We start from the raw sequence: 27,215 nt of genomic DNA on the forward strand, positions 1-27,215 counted from the left end.
GAGGCTTTGAGACAGCGGCTGTAGCTGCTGTGTTCGTCCCGGTTGATGGAAGGATTGTGTTCAGGTGACTAAAAGGGGTGCTCTGGGGGACTGTTGCACTACAGAATGTTTTTCACCTTAATGCATAGAATATATTAAGGCAGCCTTTCTCAACCTTTTCAACACGAGGAACCCTTGAAATGGTTCTCCAGTCTCAGGGAACCCCTGGTAAAAATTGGATATCTACAACTCATGATACATCAGTGTGATGGTCAGTGAGAAGAATGGTCCTTATACTTGTGGTACTTGGGAAGAATTATCTCCTTACAGATAGTTAAAGCGGGATTGCACTGTGGAAAAAAATATTAAAAGCCAGCAGCTACAAATATTGCAGCTGCTGACTTTTAATAAATGGACACTCACCTGTCCCGGGGTCCAGTGATGCTGAGGCCGATCGATCGCTCGGCTCTCGGCTGCTGCCGCCACCATTCTAGGTGAGGGAATCAGGAAGTGAAGCGCTGCGGCTTCACTTTCCGGTTCCCTACTGCGCATGCGCGAGTCGCGCAGCGCAATAGGAATTGTCCGAGCTGTCTCTGGGACCCATGTGTGTCCCAGCAGACAGCGCGCAGGGACAGGAAGAGACATAGACTCCCGTGGGAGTCTATTCCCGGAAGTGGGTGTAAATACCTGTCTTTGACAGGTATCTGCACCCCCCCTCCCCCCTGAAAGATGCCAATTGTGACACCGGAGGGGGGAGGGTTCCGATCAGCGGAAGTTCCACTTTAGGGGGAAACCCCGCTTTAAAAAGATCACTGGTGTCAGTGGGAACTTATCTGAGATAAATTTCCCAATGCTAAAGGAACCCCTAGCAAATTTTGGAGGAACCCTGGTTGAGAATCACTGTATTAAGGTGAAAAAACTTGAAGGTTTACAACTCCTTTAAGGTTTGGTTTGCAAATATATATTTGTAATACCAGGGTTACATTATTAATTCCCATATAAGATTCACTAGTTAGACCTCATACATTGAGCATAGACAATTTCATATCCAACCAAACAGGCACAGTCAATGTGTAGACATGACATGACATAATAATAATTCTTGCTTTCACATTGTTCGTTGTATGTTCTGCATTGTTTGTCCCATACTGGAACAAACAGTTACATTGCCTTAACTCATTGTATTGCAGTCATAAAATATTTGTATCAGTTTTGGAATAAGGTTTGGACAGTATTGTAAATCAAAATGCAAAGCCTGAGGGTCAGTGCCAAAGATGGGGTTCCTTTTATAATGTTCATTGATGCCGATTTAATATAAATACTAACAATTTCTACAATTTCTTTGTAGAACAACCACTAAAAGCCATACCACCTCTGAGTAGAAGTTAATCGGAGATCCTTAATGTCTTTGGTTGTCAAGGAAATTCCTTTGTCCCGATGATCCCATGTGATGCAATCCTCCATATCTTATGACATTATGGCACACAAATAGCTCAGTTTCCATAGTTTGTGCTCTAAAGGTCCTCCCGGTCTATTCGGAGTTCAGTGGATGGGAGATGTTGGAGTCAAACAGTAAAGTCTTTTAATATACTTTATTTACCAATATGACTATTAACAGAACCTTTCCCTAAAAATAGCCTCCTATCTCTTGGCTGAGCGTCCAGCCTACAGTGTCCATTTGGGGACATCCCTTCTGCTTTTCATAACTGCATCAAAATGATAGGGAAATATATTTAAAAAAAAGGACAGGTCCAGACAAGACATTTATTATATTAGGGATCAGGAGCTCCAAGCTTCCTCTCTCCTGTAGTACACTAAAGTCCAGCCAACAGTTCTAGGTTTGAATAAAATGTGGAAAGGATGGGCGTTCCAATCAGGTTTTAAAGGTTGACAGCCTCTTTTATAGGATATTTCCCCTAACTTACTGTTGTGCCTGACACCAAACATCTGGACAGGCAGTGAGGGCTAAACCTCCCCAGCAAGGACACATCAGAGAAAGCTTAACTGGGGTTCTCACAGCTTAACCTGGGGTTCTGAACCTTAATTGGGGTTCTCACAGCTTAACCTGGGGTTCTGAACCTTAATTGGGTTTCTCAAGGCTTAACCTGGGGTTCTGAACCCCAGCTTAACTGGGAATCAAATGAAGAAAAAATGTTTGCATCGCTGGTTGTAAATCACCAGAATTCCAAAATCAAATGTGTGAGGTTTGTAAACGGAATGTTGCTTTGGTCTTCTGAAGGTTGGTTGGCTAAATAAGGGATGCCGCACTCTTCACCAGCAGAGGCCTGGCAGCCTCCAGGATATCAATCTTGGGGTCCAGCGACCGGCCAAGTCCTTCCAAGACTAAAATAGCAAACACTATAGAAGCAAAGTTGCTCTCCAGCTTCACCTAGAATGAACAGAATTTCAGTGACTGACAATTTTTTAGTAGAACGTACAAAGAAACTGCACTGCTGTATTTTTCTACTGTTAAAACAGCGTTTCGAATAAGGGTCCTTTCACACGGGGCGGATCAGTTCTGATCCGCCCCGTGGATGTCCGTTTGCTCAGCGGGGATCACTCCGCCGATCCCCGCTGAGCAGGGAGATGACAGGTCTGTCTCCGCACACTGTGCAGGGACGGACCTGTCACAGCGCCGCTCTCCCCTATGGGAGATCGGATGACGACGGACCGCAGTCCCCGTCGTCATCCGATCCGATCCGCAGACGGATGGAAAAATAGCTTTTTCCTCCGTCACACTTTTTCGGATCGGAGCGGGTCGGATGTCAGCGGACATGTCACCGCTGACATCCGACGCTCCATAGAGCTCTATGGAGCACCCGTTCAGGTCCGCCTGAAAAACTGACAGGCGGGCCTGAACGGGACGTCAGTGTGAAAGGGGCCTAAGATCTCTGACTACCTTACCAACCCTGTAGCCTTCAAGGTATAGACAGTAGGAGGCATGATATTCCTGACATTGCTGCATAAACCACTGCTCAGGGATTTCCTGACTTTTGGTCACCCAACATCTGCCAAATGGGATGATCAGCCAATCTACTGTATTTCTGACCTTCAGCAGGGATTATATGACTGTCTATGGTCTGTGATGAACGTTTGTTCAGATTCAGGTCAGAAGGAGGTCGCCTGCAGGTCAAATGCTCCTGTCAATAAATTATAAATCTCAGAAGCTTCACAAACATCCAACTGATTCCACTGACATGAGACCAAAGCCCATTGACACAGGCCCTAAATGTGCCAACAACTTCATACAAGGGGAGTGGGGGATATTATTTGATGATAGATCTTTAAAGAGAACCGGTCACCAACAGGCATTTGTAATATTTTGAATCTCCACTCTTGGATATCTGTAATAATGCAGTCTCACCATTCTTAACCACTTGCCGACCGCCTACCGCATATTTACTGTAGCAGGTCGGCTCCATTGCGTGAAATCACGTATCTGTACATCATTTCGTGCAACAGACACTGGGTGGTGTGCATGCACCGCCGGAGGTGCGACTGCGTGCTTTTTGGACACCCGCGATCGTTCCCCAGAGAGGCAGAATGGCGATCTGCCTTGTTTACATAGGCAGATCACCATTCTGACAGGGAAGAAGATGGAAATTTTGTGATCCTGCTAAGCAGGAACATCAATCTCTGTCTTCATCCAGTCAGAGCAACCCCCCCGCACAGTTTGCAACCACCAGCTAGGAGCACACTTAACCCTTTGATCACTCCTGATGTTATCCTCTTCCCTGCCAGTGTCATTAGTACAGGAACAGTGCATATTTTTAGCATTGATCACTGTAATAATGTCACTGGTTCCCAAAAAAGTGGCAGTTATGTGTCCGGTTTGTACGCCACAGTGATTGTAAAGTCTCGCTTTTTTTTTTTCAAAACAAATAACTAAAATGTTATACTTGCCTCCCCTGTGCAGTGGATTTGCCCAGATCCTCATCTTCTCTGGTCCCGCTTTGCTGCTCCTGGCCCCTCCCTAGTGTCTAGTGCCTCCATAGACCAGCAGTTTGCTATGGGGGCACCCAAGCCGAGTTACAGCCCTGTGTGTCTATTCAGACATGCAGCTGCCAAGTGGCCCTACCCCCTCTCTCCCCTGATTGGTTAACTGACTTTGATTGATAACCTCGGGAGCCAATGGTGCCGTGGCTGTGCCCCAGCCAATCAGGAGGAGAGTCCCGGACAGCCGAGGGAATCGTGGACAACAATGGACAGAGAAGGGGATCAGGGTAAGTGTTGGGGAAGTTGGGGGGCCTGCTACACACAAGGTTTTTTATCTTAATGCATAGAATGCATTAAGATAAAAAACCTTTTGCCTTAACACTCCTTTAATGTTCTGTGCAGTAATCCAGTAATAACAACCAGTCTCTGCTGCTTTCTGACTTTGCATAGTGACTGGTCTTGTCTCCACATTTTCCTGTAATTTTCTGCAGGCAGCCTATAGTAGTTGGGACTTGCTAAGTCTCTCTTACTGCTCTGCTCTCTGTACAGGCTATGTATATCTCAGTAATGCTTTCACTATTACTTTTACAAGATAACATCTGGGTTTGCAAAGGCATTTGGTGCTCAAAAAGTGGATTTATTGTATATCCTCTGTTGTTATTGAGGAATATACAGTATATAGATTAAACCTTTTATGCCACATGTTCTACTTTTAAAAAGTAAAAAAAAACAAAAAAAACTGAGAATCATTAAGACAACCTGCCAACTAGCATTTTCAATAGTAGATTAGGAAGCTTCTTTTTTTCTGTACCTCCCACTAGTGGGTCATATATACCAGTCCTGTGGGCCTAGAATGGATAATGCAGACATTTCCTTTATCACCATAAACTGTGCCCCCTACCCCACCCACTACCACCACCTTCCCTCCTGATACCAACTATATGATAATCATTAGGAAACTGTCTGGCAAAAATGAAAGGGATTTATAGATAATACCTCATGTGTCATCAAAAGTCGGAACACCTGAGACAGCAGCATTGCAACCTGGAGCTGGAAATCAATAAGGAAATAATAAGAAATCTGGTGTTTCTAAACAGTAATCAGTTGATATATTTTTTTGTTGCATTAATAGTATAAGTAGGCCATCAGATTTTTACAAATCATTTAAGTACTGTTTGTGATAATCAGGATGTAGTGGAGTTCTGAGCATGCAATTCTGCCAGCCGAATTGAAATTGTAAACCTTTTTATCTGAGTATAGTCCCTTACCCATGCATATTATGTTAACAATATTCTATTCTCTCAGTAAAAAAAAATCCTGCATCCTGCCCTTTCACTCCAGTGCTCTGTGCTGGCAGAGTAACAGCCACACCCTTCATTACAGTCTTGTATTGCAAGGAAAGAGAGGGGGCGTGTCAGACCACCCTGATACTGAATGCTGATTACCGTGGGCACTGGGTATATCCCTGGTGCCTATTGGACTGCACAGTTATATTTAGTCATTGTGTATACGAGTAAAGGTCAAAGCCCAACTCCACGAAAAAAACTGGAAGGACGAGAAAGGCATGGCAGGGATTGATCGAAAAGGGGTCCTATGCGTGTTTGGGTCTGGTTCAGGTGCAAATTCAGGTGAAAATTCGTACCTGAATCGCACCTGAACCAGTGTACAGACACACACCTGTGTGAACCTAGCCTTAGAGTCTCTGATTTTGTTTTTATTCCTGCCTGTGGTGCTATTGGGAGATTGCCTCTTAAATTCTGTCCTGATGACAATATTGTCCCTAGAAATGAGTGCAAAGTATAATTCTGGGTTAACCCTAACTAATTTTAAAAATACTTCCTCCCCCCTCCTAACAACTGTACTTACTAACCTGTGTTGTATGATGCGTGTACGTGCATATACTTGCTCAATGCATATACATATAGTCTGATGTATATACTTACCTATTTTCATGCCACTCTGGCCTGGTCACCTAATCAGCTCCCCAGTTGTTGGGAAGCGGAGGGATCACCTCCAACAGATTCGCCTTTGAAACATATGGGTGACATCACCACTCCAGTCTTTACTAGCCATTGTCGGCGCTCCCTCCTCTCTCCTATTGCTGGCACTTGCTGGGAGATCACATGACCAGCCTGGAATGGCATGAAAATAGGTAAGTATACAAACCTGACCTGGCTTCCACACTCGCCCGAGATATTGCCTCTTTGGGGCCAGCAGATGCCGTGTTGGTTTGATCTGGTCCAGTCTATAATCCATCTTATACGGGAATACCTATGTTCTGAGGATCACCTGTTTTACATTACTTGATTTGATTGCTGGATTTTGAACTGGCCCATTTCTATGGCAGAATTGATCTGGGCTGTGTACATGTTCTACTCCATGCTGTCTCTGCTATTTATATGTTGTTTGTTCTTTAACTTGATCACTTATTATTTGTTCTTTGTAAAGATATCTACACACATTATCCTCTGAAGTATACTCCAGAAGAAGCAGTCACACCGCAAAACATGTCGAGGTTGAACTGACATAGGACGGGATCCATGGTCCTCCTATCTGGGTGGACATGCATCCAAGTGTCGAGTGCCTCTTCAGAGATCTAATATTGTGTATTATATATTTGACCTCATAGTACCTTTTTAATGATGTTTTTTTGTCTTAAATAAATGTATATTAAATCGAAAAAGTGCAGCGCTAAAATACACCTAGGCCGCGTACACACGCGGACTGTTCGCCCAACTTTGTCCGCTGAACAGTGTTTGGGCGGACAGTCCGCTCGTGTGTGGGCTTTCAGCGGACAGTTTGACGGACAAGGTTTTTCGGAAATTCCGTAAAACTGTCCGCTGAAACCTTGTTTCAGCGAACAGTCCGCTCGTGTGTAGGCTTGTTCGTCAAACAAAGTTGCGCGCATGCTCAGAAAGGATTTTCACGCCGAAAGGTATAATGCAGTGTATAGGACGTCGTATTTTTCGTCCCGTCGTACGTGCCGTTCACGTTATCGCGCACGGTTTCAGCAAACTGTTCGTCCGTCGTGTGTGGCCATGTCCGTCCATGCTAAGTTTGAGCGGACTGTTTGCCGAAACTGTTGGACGGACAAAGTTGGGCGAACAGTCCGCGCGTGTGTACGCGGCCTTATATGTGAGAATTGGTGTGTAAGAAAAAACAAAATTGAATATAAATAAAAGCAGTCCACCAGTAATTAAAGTCCCAGAAAAAATGTCCACTATAATGGAATTCCTAAGACTTCAATTTTTTTATCACTCCTGAGATTAGAATTTTCAAACATCACAGGCCACAGAAATTCTTGAAACCCATCAAATTCTTGATGGCCCAACAGAGAGTAACCCAGTGGGAGAAGAGTTCTGTTGAGAGCAATTTCCAAAAGAAAACCTCTGATTTCAGTGAGTTCCTATGAGCTATCCCGTGCCAAGCTCTACAAGTGTTTGAGGTCTGGGAAGTTCACCTACCCTCCTCTTCTGGAAGGACCAAGATTCGGGACGAGGAACCCTGAGACGACGCACCATTTGGTCGGCTATCCCTCCGTTTGGGCTATCAGATCCCTTTTAAGCCTTGATGACACACTACTATACGGTGGATGTGTCCAACCTATCCGGTAAGAGTATCCATCTTTAATGATTATCCAGTAGTCGGTTTCAAGAATTTCTGTGGCCTGTGATGTTTGAAAATTCTAATCCCAGGAGTGCTGTTTGAAAATTGAAATCTTAGGAGTTCCATTATAGTGGACATTTTTTCTGGGACTTTAATTACTGGTGGGCTGCTTTTATTTATATTCAATTTTGGTTTTTCATACACACCAATTCTCACATATACGTGTATTTTAGCGCTGCACTTTTTTGATTTACTGTATTTTAAAACTTGGTTTGTGTGCCAGCAGCTTGGTGGTGTTCATTCACAGGTATTTTATTTATGCTCTTTCATTTCACTTATATTTGTTAGGTAGCGCTGTGTTTTCCCCCTTTTTACAGTATTAAATAAATGTATACTTTTTTTATAAATACATATGTGAGTCTTTGCTGTACCATGAAGACTCCATAGTTGCCTCAATCTTCAAGTATACAGATCTTTCTTACATAGGTTAGCAAACATAGGTTTTATAAGGTGGGAGGGAGTGTTTTTAAAATGAGTTAGGGCTAACTTGGAATTCTACTTTAATCTTGCAGGGACAAAGACAACAATAAATCATTGAGGTTGCAGCGTTCTCCAATCTAATAACAAAGAAAAGTCCTCTTCTCATTTGTGTCGATCTCACCTTCCCCAGAGACACTGTACTCTTCCGGGCTTCATTCACCAGCTCAGCCATCTGAGACTTAAAAGCTTCCACATCCGTACATTGGTTAGCTCTGGCATGGTGAAGGATCAGTTCGGCTACAGTCTCCCCCTACAGAAGCCAACACAGGTCACTAATATATTTTCGCAATGAAGCTTCATCTTCAAAACATGAACTCCAAGCATATATATCAAAAACATTTAATCCAGTTATGGGGTCATTAAAAAACAATTAAATGTATCTTTACATAGCACTAGTATATATACACATGCACCAGACCGTAGGCAACCTTGGCGCCAATCAGAGCTTAATGGCTTTGCATGCTGCGGTCATGCAATAGTCTGAACATGTTTACAGGAGGAGACAGCAGAGAGACAACCTTATCAGTATGCTTTGCCTCCTTCACTGTCCAATCATGAGCTGGAGGCAGGTTGGTGACCAAGCTGCATTACTTAGCTGTGGTGAGGAACACCGTGGTCACCAACCTTACTACTCTGTCTGGCAGGGGTGAATGAAAAGTTGGTTAAACACAGCTTGGCAGGTGAACCATTCATATATATATATATATATATATATATATATATATATATATATATATATATATATATATATATATATTTCACTATTTGAAGTTCTAATCTAATCTAATCTGAAGTTCTAATATAACTTATTATATTAATAGTATTAATATTATTAGATAATATAATAAAACGTTATAATTATAACATTTGATTCTGTATATAGTATTTCTACTTCTGCTAGGACTTTCTGCCCATTAATCCCATTGAAGGACACAAACAGTCAGTCTCCTCTTTTTCTTGGCTGCATAACAAATTTTAATGTTAAGCTCCATTCTTAAGTGATATTTCAGTGTTTTACACATTGTAAATTCTTTTATCTCCTAGGAATGGTAGAGATATATATGGGCTACATTGGACATGTATTGTGCAGTTTGCCCCATCTGACAGGGCCATCACAGAGCTATATGATGGTGTCCCCCTTATCTGATAGGGTATTAAGTTGAATAAAGCAATAATTGGTGCGTCTAGCTGGGACTGAGAGTGACACCTTCATTGTGGCCCTGTGGGAGAGGCAGAGGCACAAAGCACCGTGGAGAAAATGTCATCATTGTAGGTGAGATATATGAATCAAGAATTTGATCTACCTGGGTGAAATTGGACAAGATTTACACATACTTAATTTCAGAAGAAAAAAAAACACATTTATATATTTTTTTCTGGATTTCACGAACAGAAAAAAAAAAATCACTGTACATTGCTGCTAACAAAATAATCAGACCTTCCAGCCCACCACTCACCTGCCCCAGGACCACCGCAGTAAACACAGATCGGAAATTCTCAAGATCTCTCTCCTGCAGTTCTGCCACCATTCCCGCATCCAGCAACACCAGGCGTAGAGGGCAGCGGCTGGGGCGGACATTCACAATCAGCGTGTCGCACATATCTACTAACGTGGTCCGCTTAGCCTGTCTTGAAATAAACTCCTGAGCCCCCTGTACCAGAATATTACCGGGGTGCAGATCAGCGTGGACAAAATTATCCACAAACACCTGCAAGGCAAAAACTCAACATGACTATTCACTTTGGGCAAAATAATTCTACAATATTTTCTCTTTGTCTATGGTCAATGTATGATACGAAAATTCCCCAGCACACAATCCAGCTAGTCAACACAAAAAGACTAAATTCAACTATTATGGCATTTGTGATAATATTTTATCTTTAGGAGTGTGTTATAAACATTATTTTATTATATTTATATATGTATAAATATATAGTAGCCACAGCCTAAGTAGAAAAGCTTGTCTCCTGCCAGCATGTTGTAGAGAAAAGCAGTGGTCTCACTTAAAAGGTCCAATAAGCCCCCTGCCAAGTTAGCACTGTAATCAGTAAATCTCATTGTTCCTGCCGATTGAAAAATTCTAGCTATTACTTGGCCATGGGTGTGTCAGACCTTTGCAGAAAGACCACAGCCTCCACACAGAGAGCAAGGGTCCTTCTCTGTAGCATGCTGGCAGAGTCAGGCTTTTCTACTAAGGTTGTGGCTGCTTTCTAAAGAAAACAAACTTTAGGGCTAGGTTTACACATTCTGTAGAACAGACAGCTGCACACACAGGCCGAAGGTCGGATGGTTCCTGCTGAACAGGTCTATTTCGGTCACTTTTTGGCCTGTGTGTTCAAGGCTTAAGCAGGTTTATCTTGCACTTTTATTTAGCAAGTCAGACAACAAACACACTTTTATGTGTGTATACACTTACCATCTTCAGCAGCATGTCAACACCTATTGCCGCTATTCTTTGTTTGATCTGAGCAGACTCTGACCCTTGGAGATAGACAGACAAAGGTTCGCCTTCCTGTAACAAAGGAGGGATATGTCACAGCTTACTTGAATGAGAGATAGATGAAGGCTGCTATTGCTTACCTCTCCTGAAAATGCTAGTTATCTGGCAGCAATAGTAGTCTCTGTAGGGGTGATTTACTAAAACTAGAGAGTGCAAAATCTGGTGCAGCTCTGCATAGAAACCAATCAGCTTCCAGGTTTTATTGTCAAAGCTTTATTGCACAAGCTAAAGTTAGAAGCCGATTGGCTACCATGAACAGCTGCACCAGATTTTGCACTCTCCAGTTTTAGTAAATCAACCCCACTATTTCTGAGTGTCAGGTTTAAACACAGACTTTGTCTTAATACTCACCTCAAAAGTCTCCACCAGGATGTTCCTTGTGACAAAGGGTCGCAGTGGGATGGGAAATTTTATAAAGTCAATTTTTTCAAACTTTTGCTGAAATATTTCCAAATTTCTGGCTTCATATTTGAGATTTATCTGCAGGAAGAAGAGGATAACTTATTCTATGCATTTTTATATGGTTCCTATACTGTACATTTACAACTTACAGCCAAAAATGTTTATTTAATTTTGGAAAGAGCAAGGATTGTAGCCTCTGTCAGATTTGTATTTTCACTTTGATTTCCCCTCATTTCTTAGGATAGGAAACAATGGGAAAACTCCCCAACAGGGATAAAGACAAAAACTTTACAGCACAATCTGATATGTGCCTGCTGTACCATGTACTTGTAGGAAAAGGTATCCTGTTCTCTTTGTATTGCTTCCTTTGTGTGAAATCCCTGGTGTTCCTGCCAGTCCCTCTACTTTCCTATTAAAAACTGACCACTCTAGACAGAAGAACACACAACGGTCAGTTATCTAACTGTGCTGGGAACTCAGTGTGCTCGCCTCCAATGATCAGACTTGTCCTGCTCCCTCCTGCACAGCCTTTCACTGGGAAGTTCAGTGTACTGCTGTTTCTCCTCCTCTATCTTCTGCAGCTGAGAACAAAGAAAATGGGAATGCTTATTAACCGCTTGCCGACCAACCACCATCGTTTTACTGCGGCAGGACGGTATGATCCTGTGAACCATCGTAGCTATATGTCAGCTCGCGGGATTGGGATAGCATGCACGTGAGCGCCACCGGAGGCAGGGGTGCCGATGCTCGTGGCTGATGGTCGCGATAACCGCTGGCCACAAGCGATCATGAGCACGAGAGAGACAGAACAGGGACGAGTGTGTGCAAACACACAAATCCCTGTTCTGTTCTGGGAGGAGTGGCAGATCGTGTGTTCCTATTAGCTAGGAACCACAACCCGTCACTTCCTCTAGTCAGTCCCCTCCCCCTTTAGTTAGAAACACACACAGTTAACCGCTTGATCGCCCCCTAGTGTTAACCCCTTCCCTGCCAGTGACATTTTTACAGTAATCAGTGCATTTTTATAGCACCGATCGCTGTATAAATGCCAATGGTCCCAAAAATGTGTCAAAAGTGTCTGATGTGTCTGCCATAATGTTGCAGTCCCGATAAAAATCGCAGATCGCCGCCATTGCTAGTAAAAAAAATATATATACTAAAAATGCTATAAATATATCCCCTATTTTGTAGCTACAACTTTTGCGCAAACCATTGCAATTTTCTTTTACCAAAAATATGTAGAAGAATACATATCGGCCTAAACTGAGGAAAAGTTTTTTTTTTTTCAATGGGAATATTTAATATAGCAAAAAATGCAAAATATTGTGTTCTTTTCAAAATTGTCCCCCCCTATTTTTGTGGATATAGCACAAAAAATAAAAACCGCAGAGGCGATGAAATACCACCAAAAGAATGCTCTATCTGTGGGGGAAAAAAAAGGACGTCAGTTTTGTTTAGGTGCAGCGCCACACAACCACGCAATTGTCAGTTAAATCGACGCAGTGCCCAATCGCCTGGTCATTCAGCAGCCAAATCTTCCGGGTCTGAAGTGGTTAAAAGGGGAAAAATAGATATATAGAAGGTTTTTATATATATACACACACAACTGTTTTGCCTTTCATTTCTATTTTCAATGGGTGGTTTTAAAAAGTGAAGGCTTACATATACTTTATGGTTTTATTATTACTGTCAGTGCCTTCCTGACCTGGTGAATCTGATATCACATGCTTTCCAAAACTCCAAAAAAAAATCCCTGGGAATTTGTGAACCGGCTCTTAAATCTCTGACACCCCTTCTCAACTAGTTACTAGACTGGAGTGAAAAAGAACTATTCTAAATTACAAAAACACTTTCTAAACCCATGCAGCGTTTGGGGATGATTTACCAAAATGCTGAACACTGAATCTGGTACAGCTGTGCAAAGTAAACCAATTATCTTCCAGCTTTCACTGTCAAATCTTAAATGGGGTTGTAAAGGCAGAGGGGTTTTTTATTATCTTTAATGCAATTTATGCATTAAGATAAAAAGCCTGTCTGTGTGCAGCAGCCCACCTAACACTTACCTGAGGTCCCTCTCTGTCCACGAGTGTCACAGCTGTCCAAAATTCTCCCTCCTGATAGGCTGAAACACAGCAGCAGAGCCATTGGCTTCTACTGCTTTCAATCAAAGTCAGCTAGCCAATCAGGGGAGAGAGGGGGTGGAGCCGGGTTGGGGCTCTGTGTCTGAATGGACACAGGGAGCTGTCACTCAGCTCCAGTGCCCCCATAGCAAGCTGTTTGCTGTGGGGGCACTGAACAGGAGGGAGGGGCTAAGATCACAGAAGAGGGACCAAGAAGAGGAGGATCCGGGCTGCTCTGTGCAAATCCACTGCAACAGAGGAGGTAAGTGTAACATGTTTATTATTTTTATAGGTAAAAAAACAAGACTTTACAATCACTTTAACTGAACAAACTGGAGTTAGAAGCTGCTTGGTTACTATGTACAGTTGCATCAGTTTCTGAGTGCACCAGTCTTAGTAAATCTTCCCAATTGGGTCCTGAGTCTTCTATCTTTTTCCTTGCAGTGGAGGTGAGTCCTTTTTTTAGGTGTCCACATCACTGCTTCTACTGGCTATACAGGGGTGGGGGTCCTCTGAAGACTGAGCCTGGGTTCACACCAGTGCCGTGCGAATTCCAGAAGAGAAAAGGCAGATGTTCAGCGGTGTTGCTCCGTTCTCTCTGCGCATCAGCTGAGCAGGGAGAGGGGGGAGAGGAGGGGGAGGTGTAGTGAGAAGAAGGAAAGATTTCTTGTTCAGAACGCAATGCATCTGCGAATCAGATGCGTTCCCATAGAGAATAATGTGCTTGTAATTCGCATCGCAATGCCCAGAAAACGCACGCGTTTTTTGTGCAATGCGCAGTGCGAATGCAATGCACATATGTGAACAAGATACATTCATTTGAATGTATTTAATAATGTCCTGCGAATTGGATGCGCTGTAAGCCGCATCTAATTCGCATAGGTGTGAACGGGGGCTGAAGCGACTGTTGGTATCAGAATAGGGTGACCAGTCTACATGCCATGCTGGATCGACTAGTCATGACTTCAAAAAGCAACATCATCGAGGGACACAAATAGCAGACTTAGATGAGTAAAAAAAAAAAAGCTATTTAGATATTTTTTTGAGAACAAATGGTGAATGGGGAGTGGGAGAGGGGAAGGAGGAGGATAAGCTTTTACTCGGAAATGGGCTTTTAAGTGATATTAAAGGTTCAAATAAAATGGTTTTGTACAGAGCCTGGATCCTCCTCCTCTCAGGTCCTCTGGTGGTGCTTCAGGCCCCTCCCTCCTGCCGAGTGCTCCCACAGCAAGAAGCTTGCTGTGGGGGCATCTGAGCAGGTGCTCTCCCACTCTCCTCATTCACACACAGAGCCAGGATTCGTCCCTGCCCCCTCTCTCTCCTCAATGGCTCCAGCCTCAGCCAATGAGAAGTCCCTGGACAGCTGAGACTGCTGTGCACATCGCTGTATCAAGATGGAGCTCAGGTAAGTATCAGCCCTTGTACACACTGTACGAAACTGTTGCATACACACGGTCAGACAAAGTTGTCGGAAAATCCGATTGTACATAACGTGATGACGTTATTTCGTTACGACGGGACTACGTTCAGGCTAGTAGCCAATAGGAATTTGATCTGAGCATGCGTGGCACTTTGTCTGTCGGAGTAGGCTACACATGATCGGAGTATGTCCGATCGGAGCATTTTGTCGGAAAATTTTATAGACAAGTTGGAAAACTTGGTCCGTCGGATATTCCGACGGAAACAGTCTGATGGAGACCACACACAGTCGGATTATCCGACAAAACAGTCCGATAGGACACATTCTGTCGGAATCTCCGACCGTGTGTACAAGGGCTTAGGGGGGGCCCCAGCCGCACACAGAAGGTTTAGAATGCATGAAGGTAAAAAAAACTTGAATCTTTATAACCACTTAAAGTGTAGGATTCTATAAGTTGAGTACAGTAAATACTCCGATTATTGGAAAGAGGGTCAGCACCGTGGTTTAGAGGTTAGCACTTGCTTTGCGGCACTGAGGTCCCTGGTCTGAATCCTGGTCAAAACAGTATCTGCATGGAGTTTGCATGTTCTCCTTGTGCTTACATGGGTTTCCTCAAAAATAAAATGCTGGTAGGTTCACTGGATCCTGTCTTAATTGGCCAGTGTATGTATGTGAGATAGGGACCTTAGATTGTAAGCTCCTTTAGGGCAATCAATGGAATTTAATGAACAATATGAACAGAACTGTGTACATTTTCAGCACTATATAAGTATCTGTCATAAATAAAATTGTGCTGTTTACAAAATTGCCCGCTTCGTTGGCTGATAATGTCATCCAATGCGGGTGCTGGTAACTGTATCACACAAGAGATTTGTAGTGGCAGCACAGATGTGTATTGTAGCTAGATACGGTAGAAGTTCTACAGCCAACTACAAATCACCACCCATAGTCTGGGTGGTATTGACCATAAGGCACTTGGGGGCCAATGGGTGAATGGATGCTGCACCAGGCCTTAATAATACATACCGTGATCACCTTCTTTATTTTGTTATATTTAGCCAGAGAATTATAGGGGAGAGGGGGTACAGAGGAGTCACAAGACTCTTTACAGTTGAGCTGAGTTGAGCTCTCTCTCTGCTTTTTTGTGTCCGTCTGTACAGTTAAAAAGTAAAAAAAGTTAACCTGCTTGCACAAGAGGCAAGGATTTACATGGGAATGTCATCCTTCATGTATGCTTAGAGCTACAAGATGTCTTAATACAGCCCTGCTAACAGTTTAACTCACTTGCCGGGTCATAAGTTCCTCAAACTCTTCCACAATCTCGGTCACACTCAGCCACCTGAATCGAGGGATGAGTCCAAGCAGTCGGCTCCAGGTCTTCATTAGGAGGAGGTCCATTTTAACCTGTTGTCTAAGACCTGGATGCAGGACCTACATGGGGTAGCAAGGAAAAAGTAGTGGAGTAGTCAAGTAGTGTTCCACTGACCAGTTCAGTCTTTGATTCCTGTCACACACAATTGGAAGGTCTGCTTTACTGATAGGACCCACCTCCTAAATACAAATGGTTATAAAATGCCATTGGAAAATATAAAGTAAAAAAAAAAAGACTTACTTAGGCCAAGCTTCCAACGCTTCTACGAGGCAGGGAGCCTTCCGGGGGAGCTGGATGTTTGAAATCCTTTGAGAATGCGTTTTATCCCAATGATGAGGTCAAACCATTGGTTACTTTACTTCTCAATGGATTTTTAAACCAATAGTATTTGGAGCTGTCAGTATAGAAGACTTTCCATTTTCATGGAAGGTCCACTTTAACCATATGCTCAGTTTGAAATGTCTAGATTTGTAACGGGTTTACTTTAAATGTAGTTAGCATCGTACTGACATGCTCAATGCTCCATTGAGGAATACCTTTTACTGTAGACCAAGGGTACCCATACAGGTTACAATCTGACCAAACAATCTTTTCACAATCAACTTTATATTTACCAAAACTATATAATCTGAGCACCTACCTACATATCACATACATACCTACCTACCCTATCAGACAGGCACATGCACTACATTGTTTTTAGGATATTTAAGGGCTTGTTCTTACATGCAGTAGCTCCTGTCGCCCCTTTGAAAACCCTTCCATGGTGGATCGCACCTCAGAGGTGTTTGACGGGTGGCGAGGAGGCGATTATGTTGCCTTCTCACCACCTGTTTTAACCCTGTAAATGCCACAGCACTGCAATGCAACTGTGTACATTGCACACGATTACAGGGAGGTTGTGGTGCAGCCCCATACACTTAAATGGGTCGTGTTCGGTGGTGGTACCGCCTGCTGAATGCAACACACTGGCGGTTATTTACGAAAGGCAAATCCACTTGCAGTACACTTGGAAGTGCAGTCACTCTAAATCTAAGGGGTAGATCTAAAATGAGTGGAAGCTCTGCTGATTTTATCATCCAATCATGTGCAAGCTAAAATGCTGTTTTTTATTTTCCTTGCATATCCCCCTCAGATCTACAGCAACTGCACTTCCAAGTGCACTGGCAGTGCAAAGTGGATTTTCCTTTAGTAAATAACCCCCACTGTTTCATTTTGCCTTGGCCGTGAAGCACAGCATTGTGGCCGATGCATGTGTACAGCCCTGAGCAGCTGCATGCCTTTCTTTAGGTGGACAGAGGTAGAGGTGGTAAAACCTTGGCTCAACCGCTTGCTTTTACCACGTTGTGTATGCGTGCCCAAAAGAGATAAGTGAAGTGGGCCGACTCTCTCCACCAAGGGCATAGATCAGGGGTCTTAAAAATTACAGCCCTTTACTTGGCTTTATCAACCCCTTAGGGCACTATTCCTTCCACTGACACCAATGATGGGGCACTATTCATCCTACTGACATCAACGATGGGGCACTATTCATCCTACTGACATCAACGATGGGGCACTATTCATCCCGCTGACATCAGTAATGGGGCACTATTACTCCCACTGACACCAATGATGGGGCACTATTACTCCCACTGACACCAATGATGGGGCACTATTCTTCCCACTGACATCAGTAATGGGGCACTATTCCTCCCACTGACACCAATGATAGGGCACTATTCTTCCCACTGACCCCAATGATGGGGCACTATTCCTCCCACTGACGGGGCACTATTCCACCCACTGACACCAGTAATGGGGCACTATTCCACCCACTGACACCAATGATGGGGCATAGTCTACACCCCATGGATGCCTGGACATTTGTACTCCCACTGGCCACACTCTGGCCCCCCTAAAGTCTGAAGGATAGTAAACTGGCCCTTTATTTAGAGAGTTTGAATACGCCTAGCGTAAACTAATAAAAAATTTACATTTTTTTGGCCTTTAACAGCGTAAAAGCAGCCATGAAACTGAGTTTCATCAATTCTGCCATGGAAAAGGTTTGGTACTTTTGGTCACTTTTTGGTGATTTTGGCCTTACTTTTACAGCGACAGGAATCAAGCGATGAGCATCATCCACTGATGGCTTTATGGATGAAGGATATGGGTCTTCTTTTTGGATATCACAGGTTCCATCAGTATCTCCTTGATCTTCTAATGCGTCGTGATTAGATGGCCCCCTTTTCCCTAGACGCCTGAAAATTCCACCAAGCCCCGCCACTTCCCATGCCTCAAAGCCATAGTCACCCCCTGCGCTCCCTATCAGGGATTGCGATTCCATAGCGTCAATAACAGACAGGTCAGCGTAGGCTTTGTACACCTGAGCAACGCAGCCAGAACCTACGGGTTCCTTACTTGGAAATGTAAACACTTGTCCATAGTTATCTCCAAAGTCTCTTTTCAGGCAAAACTCAGTGTAACCCCAAGAGTGCGGTGCCACCTTAACGTGAAGTCTGGAAAATTTGGCACAGAACGTTTCAGAGAAAAGATCTCTTCGAGTGCTAGCCCACTGGCCAAGTTTAATGCAAGCTGGCCCCGATGACTCGGTGGCCTTCAGCAGTAGATGAAGCCACAGGGTATAAAGTCTGTCTGAAAAGAATGTCAATGGATAGGCTAGTAAGAGCGGTCCAAATTTCAGGAAGAGGACGCAAGACCGCACAACCAAGCGCACAACGAATGTGGTCTTTTTTAGGAGGCTATCTTCAGACTTCTGATGACTCGGGGAGGCCATGGACACCTCTGCTGGCATTTCTCTTTGGTATAGTCTCTCACATTCTGTTGGCACATATTTCATGCCCAGGCACATCAATGAGATCCTCCGTAAGCTTTTTATCCTGCTGTGCTTGATTATGTTTCCCTGATAATGAGCTGCCATTTCCTTCCACCTAGATACATTCCTGGAGCTCCTGAGACAGCAGATACGGCTGCAACACAACAAGACACTTCTCACGTGCACAGCCTGTGCCATCGCATGAGCCGGGTCATAGACGGGCACTAGGAGATCGGCTTCCTTCCTTCCTAGGCAGCCTCGACTGAGGAATACACAGACCGATCGCCGCTTCCCTTGTCTCTTATTTCATGAGCCTGCCCGTCACGTGACTCGTGCTCCCCGATCAATACACAGCCGTCTAAAAATGCAACGTACAGAACATCCCTGTCCAATGACAGCAGGAGGCCCCGCCCACAGTGACGACACGCACTGTATTAACACTCACCTGACCACAACACTTCACACTGGGAGGAGCTTCTGTCTGATTTAAATAAACAAGCAGGACAGTGGGGAGGAGCCAGTGACAGTCATCAGATATTATTATTATTATTCACGATTTATACAGATATCATTCACTTTTATATTGATGAGCAATCTTTAACTGTTTGCATACCTGGACATTTTCCTATGCATGTTATAATCAGCCCTTTTTTTTTTTGTTAGAAAATTACTTGGAACCCCAATTTTTATATATGTCATGAAAGCAGAGGCCCTGGAGAATAAAATGGTGGCTGTTGCATTTTTTATGTCAAACAATATTTGAGCAGGCATTGATCAAACATAAATCTTCAGGAAAAATACTGTTGAATTCATTTTAGTGCACACAAACACTATATAATACCCATTTTGTATATTTAAATCGGAGTTCCACCGAAAAGTGGAACTTCTGCTCATTTGTCACCACTTTCCCTTCGCTGTCACAATTGTCACCTTTCGGGATACCTGTCTTCCACCGAGTATGAACAAGGCGATCTGTTAGTTTCCCTGCACAGTCCACATCACCCCTTCAGTTAGAACACTTCCTAGGGCACACATTAACCCATTCACTGCCTCCTAGTCTTAACCCCTTCACTGGCAGTGACATTTTTACAGTAATCGATGCATTTTTTAATTGCACTGATCGTTGTATTAATGCCAATGGTTCCAAAAATGTGTCAAAATTGTCCAACGTGTCCGCCATTATGTTGCAGCCATGATAAAAATCGCTGATCGCCCCCATTACTAGTAAAAAAAAAAAAAATATTAATAAAAATGCCATAAAACGATCTCCTATTTTGTAGATGCTATAACTTTTGTGCAAACAAATCAATATACGCTTATTGCGCTTTTTTTTTAACCAAAAATATGTAAAAGAATATGTATCGGCCTAAACTGAGGAAAAAAATTTTTTTTATATATTTTTTGGGGGATATTTAATATAGCAAAAAGTAAAAAAGAATGTTTTTTTTTTTAAATTGTCATTTTTTGTTTATAGCGCAAAAAATAAAAACCGCAGAGGTGATCAAATACCACCAAAAGAAAGCTCTATTTGTGGGGAAAAAAGGAGATTGATTTTGTTTGGGAGCCACGTCGCACAACAACGCAATTTTCAGTTAAAGCGATGCAGTGCCGAATCGCAAAAAAGGCTCTGGTCTTTGGCCAGCCAAATGGTCCGGGGCTGAAGCGGTTAATAGATATATAAACCCAAGAACCAAAATATAACATATTGCAGCTTACTAGTCCTTAGATGTAATCAACGCATTACATAATGAGTGGAGTTTGGCTGCTCTGGGTGTCCATCTGCAGTAGCCATCGGGCACCATCTAGTGATCCCTGCTCTACACTATCAGCCTGCTGATACACCCTGCTGTGAAGCTTGTTGTCAGTGAACCCTGTAAGCATTCAGTAAACTTTGAGGTTTCCTATAGACTTCAAGATGGAGATTTGTATTTCTTTCCTGGCATTCCCTTGGGCAGGGCCGGATTAACATAGGGGCTATTGGAGCTGCAGCTCCAGGCCCCTTTCTCAAGATAGGCCCATTTGCCCAAAAAAAAAAAAAAAAAAGATCGACTTCGAGGATTGTAGCTCGGCGATCAGGAGTCACAGAGACCCCACATTTGGGCGGTAGGTACCCAAAGACCCACTCCAGCACTGGTTAAAATATGGGGCTGCTGTCATCTATGGTTTCCGGAGATACGGGGCTCCTTGCACAGCCTGTCAGAAGCTACATACAAAGCGGCCAGTATAAATACAAGCTGGAACACTCTGCAGCAGACTGAGAGGATGAACTCACAGAGCTTATAATAATTATTTGTATATTACTTATGATAATTAACCCCTTGCCACCCGGCCATTCTGAGACTTCTCTCCTACATGTAAAAATCATCATTTTTTTATGTTAGAAAATTACTCAGAACCCTCAAGCATTATATATTGTTTTAGCAGAGACCCTATGGAATAAAATGGTGGTCTTTGCAACTTTTTATGTTACACAATATTTGCGCAGCAATTCTTCAAACTTTTTTTTTGAAAGAAACTGTTTCATTCATTAACCATTTGCTTACTGGGCACTTAAACCCCCCTCCTGCCCAGACCAATTTTCAGCTTTCAGCGCTGATGCACTTTGAATGACAATTGCGCGGTCATACAACACTGTACCCAAATGAAATTTTTATAATTTTTTTCCCACAAATAGAGCTTTCTTTTGGTGGTATTTAATTCCAGCTGGGAGTTTTATTTTTTGCTAAACAAACAAAAAAAGATGCAAAATAAAAAAATAAAAAAAATCATGTTTAATAGTTTGTTATAAAATTTTGCAAACAGGTCATTTTTCTCCTTCATTGAAATGCGCTGATGAGGCGGCACTGGTGGGCACTGATGGGCGGCACTGGTGGGCACTGATAGGCGGCACTGGTGGGCGGCACTGGTGGGCACTGATAGGCACAGTTAAGGCGACACTAATAGGCACAGATAAGGTGGCACCGATAGGCACAGATAAGGCAGTACTGATGGGCACAGATAAGGCGGCACTGATGGGCACTGATGGGCACTGATAGGTGGCACGGATGGGTGGCACTAAGGGGCACTGATAGGTACCACTGATAGATGGGACTGATGGGCACTGATAGGTGGCACTGATAGGTGGCTCTGATAGGTGGCACTGCTGGGCACTGATGGGCGGCACTGATGGGCACTGGTAGATGACACGGATGGGCACGGATATGTGGCACTGAGGTGCAGCAATGTTGTTGAGGCAGATTGTGGGCACTGAAAGGTGGCACTTTGGGCACTGATGGGTGGCACTGTGGGTACTGATGTATGGCACTGTGGGCACTGATGTATGGCACTGCTGGGTGGCATTATGGGCACTGCTGGGTGGCACTTTTTTAATTCTCTGGGGGTTACTGGCAGGGGGCAGGTGGGCACTGATACACTGGCCCCGATCACGGCCGCCGGTGATCGGCTTTTTTTTCTCTCCTCGCGCTATCAGCGTGAGGAGGAAAAATAGCCGATTACCGGCTCTGTTTTGTCACTTGATCAGCTGTCATTGGCTGACAGCTGATCACGTGGTAAAGGGTCGGGATCGACCCCTTGCTCGGATCGGTGATCAGGCGAGTCTCATTGACTCGCCGATCACAGAGCGCGCCCCTCAGGGGGCGCGCAGGCCGCTCGTGCATGGGACGACGTCAATAAACGTAGTCCCGGCAAAGGAGGTCCGCGCTGTAGCCGTCATTCGGCTATAGCGCGGATCTCAAGAGGTTAAAAAAACACTAAAGTTAGCACGATTTTTTGTTGTGTACTAAGCGATGCTTTACATTTTTTTACAGGTTACATGTTTAGAGTTACAGAGAAGGTCTAGTGCTAGAATTATTGCTCTCACTCTAACGATCGTGGCGTATGTAACCTGTGTGTATCTGGCTCTGATACTAACCAGTGCCTACCCATGGACTGACTAGTATCTCTCCCCAGCCTGTCCCCACACACACTCTCACCTGCTGACCTGTGAATGGGGCGATCACTTCCACAGTGTTATTGTGTTCTGCCAGTGAATACAATGATTAGTGTTGCTAACTATAGCTGGCAGCACTGATTGTTTTGGGGAAAACCTGACAGGCTGGTTCTACTCAAGTCGGTTAATAGGTTGACTTGTGTAAAACCAGCTAGCCCATACATAGATCAACTATGGCTGGTCTCTGCTTAATTGGTGTATTTTAATCCATGTCTGGCCCGCTTAACCACTACGCAGTCCCTAAACATCCTTCCACAAACCTTTACATTTTTCCTTCCCAGATTACTTCATCCTCCTCTCCTATACATAGTGCCCACTGTCATACTCTCCACACTTCTCTCCTGTACATACTGCTCACTGTCATACCCTCCACACTTCTCTCCTATACATAACGCCCGCTGTCATATCCTACACACTCCTCTCTTGTACATAGTGCCCGCTGTCATACACTTCTCTCCTGTACATAGTGCCCACTGTCGTACCCTCCACACTCCTCTCCTATACATAGTGCCCCCCGTCATACCCTCCACACTCCTCTCCTGTACATACCACTCACTGTCATACCCTCCACACTCCTCTCCTATACATAGTGCCCACTGTCATACCTCCAACACTTCTCTCCTATACATAGTGCCCACTGTCATACCCTCCACACTCCTCTCCTGTACATACTACTCACTGTCATACCCTCCATACTCCTCTCCTATACATAGTGCCCACTGTCATACCTCCAACACTTCTCTCCTATACATAGTGCTCACTGTCATACACTCCTTTCCTGTACATACTACTCACTGTCATACCCTCCATACTCCTCTCCTATACATAGTTCCCACTATCATACCCTCCACACTTCTCTCCTATACATAGTGCCCACTGTTATACTCTCCACACTTCTCGCCTATACATAGTGCCCACTGTGATACCCTCCACACTCCTCTCCTGTACATAGTGCCCACCGTCATACCCTCCCTCCACACTCCTCTCCTGTAATTACTGCTTACTGTCCTACTTTCCACACTTCTCTCCTGTACATAGTGCTCACTGTCATACCCTGCACACTCCTGCACATATTGCTCACTGTCATACCCTCCACACTCTTCTCGTATACATAGTGCCCAATGTCATACGCTCTACACTCCTCTGCTGTGCATACTGCCCACTGTCATACCCTCCACACTCCTCTCCTGTACATAATGCCTTCTGCCATACCCTCTGCACTCCTCTCATGTACATAGTGCCCACTGTTAGACCCTCCCCATTCCTCTCCCTCACCTGCACATACTTCCCACTTTTATACCATCCATACTCCCCCCCTATGCCTCTTACCCACAAAAACTGTTCTTTAAAATTATACTGAATATCCTCAATGTTACCAGCTCTAGAATGGGCACTTTTGTCAGTTCAACTAAAGGAAATCTCACAGTCCTCATATTTGTTCTGCTCCATTATTAGTACTTATTTAATTTTGTGATTACTATTGTGATGTATAGAGGAACACGGGGGATGTCAGCTACTCTAAATATAGCACTTGTAAAAAAAAGCGTCCCTGAAAATATTTTTGAAATGTTGACAACTATGCACTTAGGCACTGCCCAAGGGACACAGAGTCAGTAGGGGGCCCCATGAGAGGCTCCTGTGATATTAAAGAGGTAGTAAACTTTTCTAACATTACTACTTTTTAGAGGCCCTGGGGTAGATTATGCCATAATGCACATAAGGGTACACTTAAATTGTCAGACTGAGCCCTCCAGTGCCGTGCTGTGATCAATCCGGCGAGGCCCGGGCACTTCCATCTTCACCCGGTCTTCCTTCTGGGTTCTGTGCCTTCGGTCACTTGCCTTGGCCAGGCTGTGTTGATGTCATTCCCACACATGCTCATGAGCATCCTCTTTCTCTCATCCTCCCTCCCTTACCCCTCACACCTCTTGCATCCCCTTTCTCTCTCTCTCTCTCTCTCTCATCATCTCTCTCTCTCTCTCTCATCATCCCTCTCTCTCTTTAATTTAATTTGTTATAACAAAAAATAGTTAGCATTTTTATTTATTTATTGTTTATAAAAGGCCCCACCAAAATCCTCAGCGCCAGGCCTATGATGTTCTTAATCTGGCCCTGCCCTTGGGATTGACTGTGGAGTGATGACCATCGCTTTCCTTGCTGACTGCCCAGCCTGTGTTAACATCTTATGCGCATTTGGCCATTATAACCTGTGGTCCATATTTTCTGGTAAGAGGCATTATGATTATTCCTAGCCGGTGGTGGATCTCTTTACAGTTGGAAGAACACATACTAATGTTCTTTGTTCTCACTATGGACTTCACAATTTCATTTTTATTATGACATAAGGACATTTATATATGCAATGTGTTTGTTTGCACATTTGTTGTTATTTTTATGCACGGTTAAATGTTGGATATATATCTGCAATTTATGGAATGCTGTTGCACTCTCTGGCACTTTATCTACTGTTTCTTATGGAACATGCATGCTTAAATATTTGCTGTCTCATATTGCCCTTATAGTTTGCTGTTCCATATTGCACTTTTTGCACTTTATTTGCTGTTTCCTATTGCAATTATTTGCACATTATTAGTTTGATCTATAGCGCTGCTTTGACACATACAGTATCTCACAAAAGTGAGTACGCCCCTCACATTTTTAAATATATTATTATATCTTTTCATGTGACAACACTGAAGAAATGATATTTGCTACAATGTAAAGTAGTGAGTGTACAGCTTGCATATCAGCAATTTGCTGTCCCCTCAAAATAACTCAACACAGTCAATAATGTCTAAACTGCTGGCAACAAAAGTGAGTACACCCCTAAGTGAAAATGTCCCAATTGGGCCCAATTAGCCATTTTCCCTCCCCGGTGTCATGTGACTCATTAGTGTTACAAGGTCTCAGGTATGAATGGGGAGCAGGTGTGTTAAATTTGGTGTTATCGCTCTCACTCGCTCATACTGGTCACTGGAAGTTCAACATGACATCTCATGGCAAAGAACTCTCTGAGGATCTGAAAAAAAGAATTGTTGCTCTACATAAAGATGACCTAGGCTATAATGAGATTGCCAAGACCCTGAAACTGAGCTGCAGCACGGTGGCCAAGACCATACAGCAGTTTAACAGGACAGGTTCCACTCAGAACAGACCTCACCATGGTCGACCAAAGAAGTTGAGTGCACATGCTCAGCATCATAACCAGAGGTTGTCTTTGGGAAATAGAAGTATGAGTGCTGCCAGCAATGCTGCAGAGGTTGAAGGGTTGGGGGGAAGCCTGTCGGACCATACGCCGGACACAGCATCAAATTGGTCTGCATAGCTGTCGTCCCAGAAGGAAGCCTCTTCTAAAGATGATGCACAAAAAAGCCCACAAACAGTTTGCTGAAGACAAGCAGACTAAGGACATGGATTACTGGAACCATACAAAGACAAGTGTGTCTTGCCTACAGTCAAGCATGGTGGTGGGAGTGTCATGGTCTGGGGCTGCATGAGTGCTGGTGGCACTGGGGAGATACAGTTCATTGAGTGAACCATGAATGCCAACATGTACTGTGACCTACTGAAGTAGAGCATGGTCCCCTCCCTTCGGAGACTGAGCCGCAGGGCAGTATTCCAACATAATGACCCCAAACACACCTCCAGGACTACCACTGCCTTGCTAAAGAAGCTGAGGGTAAAGGTGATGGACTGGCCAAGCATGTCTCCAGACCTAAACCCTATTGAGCATCTGTGGGGCATCCTCAAACAAAAGGTGGAGGAGCACAAGGTCTCTAACATCCACCAGCTCCGTCAGTGTTGGGACAAGGTCTTCTAGAGCCCAGGGCGAACATGCCAAACTGCGCCCCCCCCCCTCAAGATGTATGAGTATTATGTGGCAACAAAGATCCTCCTCAACAAAAAAACTGAGCACTAATCCTTTTCACTCTCCCTAAACATAATTTTCCCTCTTTACAGCACAAATCTTTGCCCCCCATCCCCCAAATCCCCCCAGCAAAAATCCCCCCCATCCCAAAAAATCACCCCTCCTAGCACAAATTCTCTACCCCTAGACATTCCAAATTTCCCCTCCCGGTACACATCTTCATTCCCCCACTCTGAGCACAAATCTTCTTCTCTCATTCCAATTCCCCACACAAAGCCCCCTAAATTAGCATACCCCCCATTAATTTCCCCTCCTAGAACAATACTTACCCTCTGCCACCCTCCAACTTTCCCCTTACAACAAAAATCCCCTCCCCCCAGTCTCCTTATGGTGCCCCCTTCACCTCACATGATACCACAGTGCCCAGGGCAGCCGCCCCTGAGCTCCGTGATGTCATCATGGAGGAGTGGAAGAGGACTCCAGTGGCAAACTGTGAAGTTTTGGGGAACTCCATGCCCAAGAGGGTTAAGGCAGTGCTGGAAAATAATGGTGGCCACACAAATTATTGACCCTTTTGGCCCAATTTGGACATTTTCACTTAGGGGTGTACTTACTTTTGTTGCTAGCAGTTTAGACATTAATGGCTGTGTGTTGAGTTATTTTGAGGG

General features: G+C 44.0%; 1 protein-coding gene across 1 annotated transcript; it reads right to left on the bottom strand.

Moving 5' to 3' along the window:
• Nucleotides 1–924: 924 nt before the first annotated feature.
• ADCK2 (aarF domain containing kinase 2) lies at nt 925–19,094 on the bottom strand. Its single transcript, XM_077469273.1, has 8 exons — nt 17,963–19,094; nt 15,789–15,935; nt 10,914–11,042; nt 10,479–10,574; nt 9,519–9,770; nt 8,183–8,311; nt 4,912–4,965; nt 925–2,368 (listed from the first exon to the last, which is right to left on the bottom strand). The coding sequence occupies exons 1-8, from the start codon at nt 18,887–18,889 to the stop codon at nt 2,228–2,230; spliced, it is 1,875 nt and encodes a 624-aa protein (XP_077325399.1). The 5' UTR covers nt 18,890–19,094; the 3' UTR covers nt 925–2,227.
• Between the last annotated feature and the right edge of the window lie 8,121 nt (nt 19,095–27,215).

This window comes from Lithobates pipiens, unplaced genomic scaffold (assembly GCF_037356315.1).
Source record: "Lithobates pipiens isolate NorthernLeopardFrog02 unplaced genomic scaffold, aLitPip1_a1.2 Scaffold_8, whole genome shotgun sequence".
Taxonomy (NCBI): domain Eukaryota; kingdom Metazoa; phylum Chordata; class Amphibia; order Anura; family Ranidae; genus Lithobates; species Lithobates pipiens.

Excerpts from the sequence above, each read along its gene's own strand:
- ADCK2 (XM_077469273.1), bottom strand. The coding sequence starts at position 18,889 with ATGGCACAGGCTGTGCACGTGAGAAGTGTCTTGTTGTGTTGCAGCCGT. Across the intron at positions 15,936-17,962 it reads TGATTCCTGTCGCTGTAAAA|GTCCTGCATCCAGGTCTTAG; the intron begins GTAAGGCCAAAA and ends TACCCCATGTAG. Across the intron at positions 4,966-8,182 it reads GTACAGTGTCTCTGGGGAAG|CTCCAGGTTGCAATGCTGCT; the intron begins GTGAGATCGACA and ends ATTGATTTCCAG.